General features: G+C 42.6%; 1 protein-coding gene across 1 annotated transcript in view; it reads right to left on the minus strand.

Annotated features, from left to right (window-relative positions):
* ptprt (protein tyrosine phosphatase receptor type T) overlaps positions 1–13,609 on the minus strand; it is a 440,070-nt gene that overhangs the window by 272,481 nt on the left and 153,980 nt on the right. Inside the window, exon 3 of the mRNA XM_064965460.1 lies at positions 5,118–5,389. Coding sequence (XP_064821532.1) covers positions 5,118–5,389 — 272 coding nt within the window. The remainder of the gene's footprint in view (positions 1–5,117; positions 5,390–13,609) is intronic.

Below are 13,609 nucleotides of genomic sequence, written 5' to 3' on the forward strand. Positions count from 1 at the left end.
GAGGCCACAGGGTGAAGTTGGGTCATGAGCCCTGTAACCCGTGCAGTGCTCCTGTGACAGCTGGGATCCTTGTGGCACACAGTATGAGGAAGGAAGCGGCCCTCAATCAAAATGTCATAGGGCTTGTCCGCCAGGAAAGTAAGCACCGCCCTAGAATGCCAACGATATCTGGTTGCTCACTCATTTCAATTCCTCCTTCAGTGTTCAGCACATTCTCTTCCCCTTTTTAGCATTCTCTGACATGAGTTATCCACTCCTGTATCTGCTCCTTTCAGTGTTCTCTGACATGAAGCGGTCAGGTCCTGTGCATTGTCGAGTGGTCGGCATTTAGCCAATTATCTTAAAATCTTAAGTGTTCTCTTTTGCCTTCTACTCTCTTCAGTCATTCTAAGTGTTTAGTGTGATGCCCCGGTGTCACCGCCTGGAACCTGCCTTCATTAAAATAATCAGTTGCATGGATAAAACGTTGCGGGAACATCGCTCTGTCTCCCCATGACATCGAGCAGCCGTACCTGGCTGGCAAGAACAAAGTTTGGGACCGTAATCTTGACGCTTCTTCTTGAGATTCAGGGGAGGCTTTGAAGTTAATGTATGCAGGGCGGCAGACCAGCCTAATCCAAGGGTTTCTGCTTAGGCCGCTATTAGCACCAGACAGACTGTTTTTTGTGCCGAGTTCTTTTGTTTCAGTACATTGTGGTACACTGTGTGAATTGGGGTGGTACATGGTGTGAATTCTCAACTGCCCCAACTGCTTTAGCGGGAGGGAAACAACAGGGAGGCTTTGAACAGAGGACAGACATGTGAGGGTTTTGATTTCTTGGACGTCAATGGCAATTTTCAGATAAAGAACAAATGTGTGAAATGCAGATAGAAATTCCAAACATACACACAGGTTATTTATGTATAACATCTTTACAGAAATAATGATGTTGTCATCTTATTAAAATGCCAAGACAGACACCTCTAAATGACCCATCATGCCTCAAATACCTTGTGGCGGGGGAGCGCACAAAAAAAAAGAAAAAGAGAACATTCCTTTTTGTAAAATTTGCCACATCTGTTGTGACATAATCAAACACAGTGGGGTTTTTAGTCGTCGTCATGCAACCACAGTCAGATTTTTAAAGACATACCGATCCTAATATTTAACAGAATAAATTAAAGTTAATGAACACCATTTACTGTCACGCCTACTCCTGCTTCCTCCATTCAGCACTCGACGTTGCCGATCCACTAATCACCGGTCCAGGCAAACAACATTTCGCACACCTGGCAAACATCATTGCGCACACCTGCTCCCCCCATTGTTGAGCACACCTGGACTTCATCACCATCCTGGCCGGTGGTTCCTGGTCCCCCGCTGATGCCGTCCACCGATTCCGCCTCCCCTGGACATCGAAGGAATCCTGACGTCGTGGGGGTCGGCTCCATTACCTGGTGGACTGAGGTCCTGAGGAGCGGTCTTGGGTCCCGGTGGTGGACATCCTGGACCCCAACATCATCCGGGATTTCCATCTCCACCATCTGGACCGGCCCGCTCCTCGCCCTCGGGGCCGTCCTCCTGGCCATCTTATTAAAACGCTACGACGGACATCTTTAAATGACCCATCATGCCTCAAATACCTTGTGGCAGGGGAGCGCACAATTAAAGAGAACATTCCTTTGTGTAAACTTTGCCACATCAACCACCAGCCCTGGCAACCCACATTGCGCAAACCTGGCAACCATCATTGCGCACATCTACTCCCCATCGTTAAGCACACCTGGACTTCATCACCACCCTGATTACTCTCCCTTCATCTAGCCCTCAGTAGCTTCAGTCATTAGGCAGTATTGGTTTTGGTTATGTTCAGTACGCGTCCCCTGTTTTGTGTTTTCTTCATGTTTAATTATTAAACTCACCTTCTGCACTTGCTTCCTGACTCCCTGCGTATACTTTACATTTACACACTCTTCTCAGCTGCATTAATGAACAAACTGTCAACTATTTCAAGCAGGATCATGAAATATGAAAAGCAGAAAAGGTTATGTGTGCCTTAGCCTAAGAATGTGTTTCTTAGCCTAAGAACAAAGTAAATATTTAATTATAGCTAAGACAAAATGACCAAATATTCACATTAAAGTGAATATTTTAAATATTAGTCTTTCCACCTCACCAAGGTCATTATGTAATGTAATTATAGCGAGTACTCAAGAAACTGAATTCCATTAACAGAGAAATTCATACATTTACTGTGTTTCATTTACACAGAGAAAGAGATGGTGAGATAGAGGTTCAGTGAAGAATGACGGGGCATGAATGGACATAAAGGGTTGTAATAGTGAGCGAGACGGGCTGAGAAATACAGTATATATCCAATGAGCAAAAATAGACGCAACATGTAAAGTGTATGTTTCATGAGCTGAATTAAAAGATCCCAGAAAATGTTCTAATTATACACAAAAAGCTTATTTCTCTCAAATGTTGTAGGACAATTTGTTTTGCATCCCTGTTATTGAGCATTTCTCCATTGCCAAGATAATCCACAGGACAGGTGTGGCATATCAAGAAGCTGATTAAACAGCATGATCCTTCCACAGGTGCACCTTGTGCTAGACACTGTTAGGTTCTAAATAACAGAGTAAGAAACTGACGGACACTATAAAAATTCCAACCAAGTTTATTCACCCAAAGGATCGAACAGACAAATACATATTTGGTAGTATATATACCCCAATTTCAGTGGAGTCTCCTTCTCTCTGAACATTACATCTTTATTGCTCGGCAGGAAGTTAAGTGATGCGCGCAATAACCTGTTTCTTATCCCTTAACGTGACCTGACCTCGACCCTCCATTCCTCACTAAACCACATCTCTCCACTCTTATCAGTGCCTGCACACGTGATTGCCTTTCCTTTACTCAATACATTCCAAGCTTAATTGCCTCCCCCATATACATTCCTCCTACAGATAACCATTAACTTCTGGTGTAGAAACCAGCCTATGGCACTCAATATTTCAATAGGATACCTGATAATTAACAGTATTTCAAGTATAAAGTCAGAACTCATCAGCACAACAAAATCCCACAGATGTCTCAAGTTGAGGAAGCGTGAAATTGGCATGCTGACTGCAGGAATGTCCACCAGAGAATTGAATGTTCATTTCTCTACTGTTGGAGGCCAATGTCGTTTAGAGAATTTGGCAGCATGTCCAACAGGCCTCACAACCGCAGACCAAGTATATGGCGTCATGTGGGTGAGAAGTTTACTGATGTCAACGTTGTGAACAGGGTGCCTCATGGTGGCGGTGGGGTTATGGTAAGGGCAGGCATAAGCTACGGACAGCGAACACAATTGAATTTTATCGTTGGCAATTTCAACGCACAACATTATCGTGACAAGATCCTGAGACCCATATCTGTATTCCCAGTCATGTGAAATCCATATATTAAGGCCAAATGAATTTATTTAAATTTACTGATTTCCTAATATAAACTGTAATTCAGTAAAATCAATGAAATGGTTGCATGTTGCGTTTATATTTTTGTTCAATATTTTATATAGATCCTTGAAAATCTGCTCCAGAGCACTCAGGACCTGAGACTGGGGCGATTGTATGGTTCACCTTCCAACAGTACAACAACCCTAAGCACACAGCCAAGACAACGCAGGAGTGGCTTAGGGACAAGTTTCTCAATGTCCTTGAGTGGCACTCAGGCCAGACTTGAACCCAATCTAACATCTCTTGAGACGTGAGAATAGCTGTGTGGCGACGCTCCCCATCCAACCTTACAGAGTTTGAGAGGATCTGCAGAAAACAATGGGAGAAACTCCACAAATACAGGTGTGTCAAGCTTGTAGCGTCATACCCAAGAAAACCCAACGCAGCAATCGCTGCCAAAGGTGCTTCAACAAAGTACTGAGTAAAGTGTCTGAATACTTATCAGTTTATTTCCAAAAATGTTTGAAAACCTGTTTTTGCTTTGTCATTATGGGGTATTATGTGTAGATTGATGAGGGAGGAAAAATATTTATACTATACATTTTAGAATAAGGCTGTAACATAACAAAATATGGAAAAAGTCAAGGGGTCTGAATACTTTCCGAATGCACTGTATATAGAGAGAGAGATAGCAGAGAGAGAAAGAGAGAGTTGTGTGGGTACCTAAAACGATTTTTCCTCAAATGTTATTTAACATGGTAATTTGCAGTGAGCGATGATTTGTCAAGATAATTCTGTCTGAGGTGACTAAGCTCCCCACTCTGAGGTCCTTTTGGGGACCCATTTCAGCGAGGACCATTTCAGCAAAATTGGATGAAAGTTGTGGTGCACAAAGTTTGCCTCTGTGTGATGTAAAACCCCAGTAGTTGAAAATTACCACATTGCTCATATTCCAGAGAGAGAACAAATTACTATCGCAATGTTTAGGTTTTACCTCTAAAACCTGGGTTGCATTTCAAATGACACCCTTTTCCCTATTCAGTGCATTACTTTTAATCGGGGAGCATAGGACTCTGATCAAAAGTTGTATACGGTGCTGTTGAGATTGGAGACTTGTTCATTGAAGCAAAAAAACTGTTTTAAAAAGGTTGGCAAATAGGCAGTAAAGAGTGCTAGAGAAATAGACTAATAATTGTAATCAAATCAGAGCAATTAACGTGGTGACCCCATGGTGCGAGTAATCTAGTTACTGAAAAATTATCTGTATTGAAGTTTAAGCAATTTCTTAACCTTATTTTGCTAACTTTAGGAAGACTGCAGATAAACCAGGGTTCCATCTGAACATTCCCGGTTGGTGATCGAACTGTATCGTACAATGACAGGCAATATTAATATAAAAATATCATTCAAAAATCATATTTCCAACAATAGGCCTACCACACAGCATACTGGTTCTGAACAGTGGCTTGAGCATTGCTATAGTTGGTGTGATAACATGTAGTGAACATATCAAACCAATTGCATATGCACCAAATGGAAGAAAACAGACAAACATGGGGGAATTATTTGGACTTGTCCAACAAGAAACTATTTTGTTTTCCTTGCAAACATTTAAAAAATGTTTTATGTTGTGTGCCTTAATGAAAAGCACACAGATGTGGAAGTATGTGGTGACATTGAAGCTCTCCCCTCACCTGATAGGAGTTGGGCCAGAAGGTGCTGATTGCCAACTCGGCCTTGACCCAGCCCTCTGTCACCGAGGCGGAGGCATTCCACACAGGGTTTCCCTGGGTGCCGCCGTTCACCTTGATGTAGACGTTGAGCACCCCGGGACTGGAGCCATCGCGGCTGGATAGAGAGTAGTGGAAGTCGATGCAGTGGGTGTCATTCTCCTTCAGGGTGGGCAGGAGCAGGTGGGCCTTCTGCCCCGACGCCCGGCCCGAGCCGTTCACCACCATGAAAGAACCTATCGGGGACGAGAAAGAACCTGTTACTGTTGTCTACCAGACGCGGGTTCAAATAGAATTTGTTTTCTTTCAAATACACTCAACAAAAATATCAACTCAACATACAACAATTTCTATGATTTTGCTTCAGTCCCCAATGGCACCATATTCCATAGAGAGTCACTACGTTTGACGAGAGCCCTATGTGCCCTGATAGAGAATAGGGTGTCATTTCAGATGCAGCCCAGGTTTTAGAGGCAAAACCAAAACATTGCGATAGTAATGAGCAATGGAATATGAGCAATGTAGTAATTTTCATCTACTGGGGTTTTACATCACACAGAGGCAAACCTTGTGCACCACAACTTTCATCCATTTGGCTGAAATGACCCTAAATTAGTATATTTCAGTCCTCGACCATCACTGAAATGGGTCCCCAAAAGGACCTTAGAGTGGGGAGCTTAGTCACCTCAGCAATAATTCTCTGGAAAATCACAACTTACTTAATCAGCAAATTACCAGGTTAAATAAATAACTTTCGAGGAAAAATCATTTTAGGTACCCACACACCTCTCTCTCTCACTTACATAGTTCTCTCGCTCTCTCATACATTGAACAATTTCATTGATTTGACTGAATTACAGTTCATATTAGGAAATCAGTCAACAAATAAATTAATTAGGCCCTAATCTATGGAGTTCACAACTGGGGAGGGACACAGCCTTGATTGTGCCTGGGAGGGCATAGGCCCACCCACATGGGATCCAGGCTCACCCACTGGAGCCAGGACCAGCCAATAAGAATGAGTTTTCCCCACAAAAGGGCTTTATTACAGACCGAAATACTCCCCCCCCCCCTGGAGATCCCGCAAGGTACATCAAATCAAATTTTATTGGTCACATACACATGGTTAGCAGATGTTATTGCGAGTGTAGCAAAATTCATGTGCTTCTAGTTCTGACAGTGCAGCAATATCTAACAAGTAATCTAACAATTCCACAACAACCAAACACACAAATCTAAGTAGAGGGATGGAATAAGAATATGTACACATTAATATATGGATCAGCAATGACCGAGGGCATAGGCAAGAGCCAATAAATGGTATAAAATACATTATAAACATACGGGATGAGTAATACAAGATATGTAAACATTATTAAAGTGGCATTAATAAGGTGACTACTGATCCATTTGTTAGAGTGGCCAATGAGTTCGAGTCTGTATGTAGGCAGCAGCCTTTCTGTTAGTGATGGCTGTTTTACAGTCTGACGGCCTTGAGATTGAAAAACAGCTTCTGTCTCTCGGTCCCAGCTTTGATGCACCTGTACTGACCTCACCTTCTGGCAGGCAGCGGCTCAGGTGATTTTTGTCCTTGATGATCTTTTTGTCCTTCCTGTAACATTAGGTGCTGTAGGCGTCCTGGAGGGCAGATAGTTTTCCCTCTGTGATGCGTTGTGCAGACCACACCACCCTCTGGAGAGGCCTGTGGTTGTGGGCAGTGCAGTTTCCGTACCAGGTGGTAATACGGATAAAAGTTTGTGAGGGTTTTAGGCGACAAGCCATATTTCTTCAGCCTCCTGAGGTTGAAGAGGTGTTGTTGCACCTTCTTCACCACACCGTCTGTGTGGGTGGACCATTTCAGTTTGTTTGTGATGTGTACGCCAAGGAACTTTCCACCTTCTCCACTGCTGTCCCGTTGATGTGGATAGGGGGGGTGCTCCCTCTTCTTTTTCCTGAAGTCCATGATCATCTCCTTTGTTTTGTTGACATTGAGTGAGAAGTTGTTTTCCTGACCCCACACTCCGAGTGCCCTCGCCTCCTACCTGTAGGCTGTCTTGTCGTTGTTGGTGATCAGGCCTACTACTGTTGTGTTGTCTGCAAACATGGCCACGCAGTCGTGGGTGGGCAGGGAGTACATGAGGGTGTGAGCATTGATCCTTGTGGGGCCACAGTGTTGAGGATCAGTGAAGCGGATATGTTGTTTCCTACATTCACCACCTGCTGGCGGCCTGTCAGGAAGTCCAGGACCAAATTGAGCAGGGCGGGGCTGAGACCCAGGACCTTGATGAGATTTGAGGGTACTATGGTGTTGAATGCTGAGCTGTAGTCAATGAACAGGTATTCCTCTTGTCAAGATTGGTTAGGGAAGTGTGCAGTGTGATGAAGATTGCATCGTCTGCGGATCTATAGGGGCATTAAGTAAATTGAAGTGGGTCTAGGGTGACCGGTAAGGTGGAGGTGATATGATCCTTTAGTTCAGTTACCTTTGCATTCTTGTGTACAGGACCAATGGTGGCCTGCATGTGGGAACAGCAGATTGGGATAGGGAGAGATTGAATATGTCTGTAAACACACCAGCCAGATGGTCAGCGCATGCGTCTGGGCCAGCAGCCCTGCGAGGGTTAACACGTTTAAATGTTTTACTCATGTCAGCCACGCAGGAGGAGACTTTCCTTGGTAGCAGGCTACGTCGGTTGCACTGTATTGTCCTCAAAGCAGGCAAGTGAAGTGGCTGTTTTTTTTGTATGTGATTGCCTTTAAACCCTGGCACATACGTCTCGTGTCTGAGCTGTTGAATTGCGACTCCACTTTGTCTCTATACCTACATTTCGATTATTTGATTGCCTTGCGGAGGGAATAACTACACTGTTTATATTCAGCCATATTCCTGATCACCTTTCCATGGTTAAATGCGGTGGTTCGCACTTTCAGTTTTGCGCGAATGATAACCTAACCACAAACCGTGGGTAGAGGGTAAGTTTTAATAATCACAGTGGGAACAACATCTCCTATGCACGTCCTTATAAACTCACTCACCGAAAGAGCGTGTAAATCAATATTAATTACTCTGAGTGTCACACCCTGACCATAGTTTGCTTTGTATGTTCCTATGTTTTGTTTGGTCAGGGTGTGATCTGAGTGGGCATTCTATGTTACATGTCTAGTTTGTCTATTTCTATGTTTGGCCTGATATGGTTCTCAATCAGAGGCAGGTGTTAGTCATTGTCTCTGATTGGGAACCATATTTAGGTAGCCTGTTTGGTGTTGGGTTTTGTGGGTGATTGTTCCTGTCTCGGTGTTTGCACCAGATAGGGCTGTTTTGGGTTTTCACGTTTCTTGTTTTTGTTAGTTTGTTCATGTGTTCATGTGAAGTGCTTTAAAAAAAACATGAATCAAAATAACCACGCTGCGCTTTGGTCCGCCTCTCCTTCAAGTCAAGAAAACCGTTACACTGAGGCTACCCGGAACATGTCCCCGTCAAAACAACCTTGAAGTGTGGATTCCGATTGGTCAGACCAGCGTTGAATAGTCTGTCACGGGTACATCCTGTTTGAGTTCCTGCCTATATGAGGGGAGAAGCAAAATGGAGTCGGGGTCAGATTTGCCAAAAGGGGGGCAGGGGAGGGCCTTGTACGCATTGCAGAAGTTAGAGTAGCAGTGATCCAGTGTTTTGCCAGCCCGGGTGTTACAATCAATATGCTGCTAGAATTTAGGTAGCCTTGTTCTCAAATTAGCTTTGTTAAAATCCCCAGCTACAATAAATGCATCCTCAATATATATGGTTTCCAGTTTGCATAAAGTCCATTGAAGTTCCTTGAGGGCCGTCGTGGTATCGGCTTGAGGGGGGATATACACGGCTGTGACAATAACTGACCAGAATTCTCTTGGTAGATAATATGATCGGCATTTGATTGTGAGGAATTTTAGGTCAGGTGAACAAAAGGACTTGCATTCCTGTATGCTGTTACAATTACACCATGAGTCGTTAATCATGAAACTTACACCCCCGCCCTTCTTCTTCCAGGAGAGATGTTTATTACTGTCGACGCGTCGCACAAAGAATCATATCCCCAGAGAGCCATATTTCCGTGACACAGAGTATGTTACAATCCTTGCCCTAATTTTGTTTACCTTGTTATCTAGAGACTGGACATTAGCGAGTAATATACTCGGAAGCGGTGGGTGGTGTGTGCGCCTCTGAAGTCTGACCAGAAGCACGCTCTGTCTACCTCTTTTGTGGCGACGTTGTTTTGGGTCAGCCTCTGCAATCAGTTCGAATGCCTTGGGTGCTTCGAACAAAGGATCCACTTCGGGAAAGTCGTATTCCTGGTCGTAGGTCTGGTGAGTTGACGTCGCTCTGATATCCAATAGTTCTTCCCGGGCTGTATGTAATAACACTTAAGATTTTCTGGGCTAACAATGTTTGAAATAAGATATAAAAAAGACAATACTACAATGTTTCCTAAGACTAGAAGCGATATGGCCCTCTGTTGCCGCCATCTGGATAATGATCATGCTGTTTAAGCTTCTTGATATGACACACCTGTCAGGTGGGTGGATTATCTTGACAAAGGAGACACTGCTCACTAACATGGATGTCAACAAATGTGTGCACAAATTTGAGAGAAATAATCTTTTTGTGCATATGGGACATTTCTGTGATCTTTTATTCAAACGCTAAAAAGTATTTGAAAGAAAACATACTATTTCAACCGAGACCCATCAAGTCTCAGGAATGTCTGAGGAACTATTGCGACAGTGAACTACTGTACTTTCATTATACAATATTGTTGGAATCTGCAAGGAGAGAAGAGAAAGACAGAGCAGAGTGATGGATCCAAAGTAAAGGTAGTGTAAAATGTGTGTGGTTCAGACCGAGAGACGAATAGGTGTGAGAAGACGTGCTGCTGGAATAACAAAGAGTATATTGAAGCGACAAACATTCTCAGGGACGTTGCTTTGATAACTGAACACCAAGCCAGGGACATGTCAAGGATCTGGATCGAGTGCCTTTCCAAATGATCAGCTAATCTGAGGTAAAACAACACCAAAGACATTTGTTTCTGTTTGGAAACACACATTCAGAGCCCACATAGCTTGCCTGACATTTGGCAGTAGGCAAAAATATCTGGGAGGTTTCTGGCACAAGGCAAGTGGCCTAAATCATAAAGGCTTTTGTCCATAATGTACCAACTTACATGAGAGAGTAGCAATTTTAGGATTAGGTTCCGTTTTTAGAAAAACTGTCTTCGGACAACATAATTTCATTCCAAATTCATAAAAAGTGTAGATTAACTCAGTAAATTATTCCATGAAAGGAATGATTTAATTTAGCTTGAATACTTGACCCAGACAATTACCTGATTCTAACTGATACATTTATCACTTCAAACAACTAGCATGTTAGCACAGCACGCTAGCAGCCAGGGCAGCTCCCCTTGAAACCATAATGGATTCCCTGACACAAATGAGAACTTAAATGTGTCAGTGGAGATCAAATGAGAAGGTAAAATGATGACATCCTCTTTCCAGGTAAATTTTGTCTGCCACATTATAACTCACCAGTGACACATGCAGTCTGCTAATGTGAATAGGGTCATAGAATGGCATGTGGAATCAGACGATTCATCACAAAATTATGTTAAGCATATCAATGGGCTATGCAAAGACATCAATCATCACAACTTTGGGTCCAGAATAGGGCATATCAATTCAGAGTGGTGAACCAATATAGTGGAGACCCTAACTAGGCCATGGCTAATGAACTAGGCTGATTACATTTCTCATTTGCCTCAGCCGCCGCCGTTTTACATCAGCACTCTCACCAACTTCATCTTGCCAACACACACACACACTCGCAGATACACACATTTTTACTCACACACACTATACACACCCACCACCTCCCTCCAGCTTCAACACACAGCCAATATCTGTGTTGTGTGTTAACCAGGCCCACATAACCTCGAGAAGTGTCTACCTGATGAGTACTGGGGTGTTACATTTCATCACAAGTTTCACACCTTGTACAGGCACCATGGGGTCATATGGAGAGCAAATCAATTACCATGAAACACATGACAATCTTCTAAAGTGACATATTTTGCTGACATGATATGGTATTTTGACATGTAGGCCTACATCACACCCCAAACAGCCACACATCAAGTACAGAATATGGCATTTTTATTGTGATCTGTTTGCGGTGCTCCTTGGCCCACCTTCCCCCATACACACTGAAATTAAACGTTTATATATATATATATATATATATATATATATATAGTTGAACTCGGAAGTTTACATACAGTACACTTAGGTTGGAGTCATTAACTTGTTTTTCAACCACTCCACAAATTTATTGTTAACAAACTATAGTTTTGGTAAATTGGTTAGGACATCTACTGTGTGCACAACAAGTAATTTTTCCAACAATTGCTTACAGGCAGATTATATCACTTATAATTCACTGTATTAAAATTCCAGTGGGTCAGAAGTTTACATACACTAACTTGACTGTGCTTTAAACAGCTTTGAAAATTTAAAAAAATGTAATGGCTTTAAAAGCTTCTGTTAGTCTAATTGACATCATTTGAGTCAATTGGAGGTGTACCTGTGGATGTATTTGAAGGCCTACCTTTAAACTCAGTGCCTCTTTGCTTGACATAATCAAAATATCTAAAAGAAATCAGCCAAGACCTCAGAAAAAATATTGTAAACCTCCACAAGTCTGGTTCATCATTGGGAACAATTTCCAAATACCTGAAGGTACCACGTTCATCTGTACAAACAACAGTATGCAAGTATAAACACCACGAGACCACGCAGCTGTCGTACCGCTCAGGAAGGAGACACGTTCTGTCTCCTAGAGATGAATGCACATTGATGCGAAAAGCGCAAATCAATCCTAGAAAAACAGCAAAGGACCTTGTGAAGATGCTGGAGGAAACAGGTAAAAAAGTAGCTACATCAACATAACCTGAAAGGCCGCTCAGCAAGGAAAAAGCCACTGCTTCAAAACCGAAATGAAAAAAATCAGGCTACAGTTTGCAACTGCACAAAGATCGTACTTTTTGGAGAAACGCCCTCTTGTTTGATGAAACAAAAATAGAACTGTTTGGCCATAATGACCATCGTTATGTTTGGAGGAAAAGGGGGAGGCTTGCAAGCCAAAGAATACCATCCCAACTGTGAAGCACGGTGGTGAGAGCATTATGTTGTGGGGGTGCTTTGCTGCAGGAGGGACTGGTGCACTTCACAAAATAGGAAGAAAACCATGAAGGATAATTATGTGGATATATATATTGAAGCAACATCTCAAGACATCAGTCAGGAAATTAAAGCTTGGTCGCAAATGGGTCTTCCAAATGGACAATGACCACTAGCATACGTCCAAGTTGTGGCAAAATGGCTTAAGGACAACAAAGTCAAGGTATTGGAGTGGCCATCACAAAGCCCATCACAAAGACCTCAGTCCTATAGAACATTTGTGGGCAGAACTGAAAAAGCGTGTGCGAGCAAGGTTGCCTACAAACCTGACTCCGTTTCACCAGCTCCGTCAGGAGGAATGGGCCAAAATTCACCCAACTTATTGTGGGAAGCTTGTGGAAGGCAACCCGAAACGTTTAACCCAAGTTAAACAATTTAAGGGCAATGCTACCAAATACTAATTGAGTGTATGTAAACGTCTGACCCACTGGGAATGTGATGAAAAAAACAAAAGCCAAATTAAATCATTCTCTCTACTATTATTCTGACAGTACACATTCTTAAAATAAAGTGGTGATGCTAACTGACCTAAGACAGGGAATTTTTACTAGGATTTAAATGTCAGGAATTGTGAAAAACTGAGTTTAAATGTATTTGGCTAAGGTGTATGTAAACTTCTGACTTCAACTGTAAATATAGATATATAGCTTTTGTGAAGTATTCATATCCCTTGACTTTTTCCACAATTTGTTACGTTACGGCCTTATTCTAAAATGTATGACATTGTTTTTCCCCCTCATTAAATCTACACACAATACCCCATAATGACAAAGTAAAAAACTGTTTTGCTAATTTATAAAACATGAAAATTAAAACATAAAAATTGAAATATCATATTTACATAATTATGCAGACCCTTTACTCAGTACTTTGTTGAAGCACCTTTGGCAGCGATTACAACCTTGAGTCTTAGGTATGACGCTACAAAAGCTTGGCACACCTGTATTTGGGAAGTTTGTCCCATTCTTCTATGCAGATGATTTTAAGCTCTGTCAGGTTGGATGGGGAGCGCTGCTGCACAACTATTTTCAGGTCTCTCCAGAGATGTTAGATTGGGTTCAATTCCAGGCTCTGGCTGGGCCACTCAAGGACATTCAGAGACTTGTCCTGAAGCCACTCCTTTATCGTCTTGACTGTCTGCTTTGGGTCCTTTTCCTGTTGGAAGGTGAACCTTCGCACCAGTCTGA

This window comes from Oncorhynchus masou, chromosome 5, assembly GCF_036934945.1.
Source record: "Oncorhynchus masou masou isolate Uvic2021 chromosome 5, UVic_Omas_1.1, whole genome shotgun sequence".
Classification (NCBI taxonomy): domain Eukaryota; kingdom Metazoa; phylum Chordata; class Actinopteri; order Salmoniformes; family Salmonidae; genus Oncorhynchus; species Oncorhynchus masou.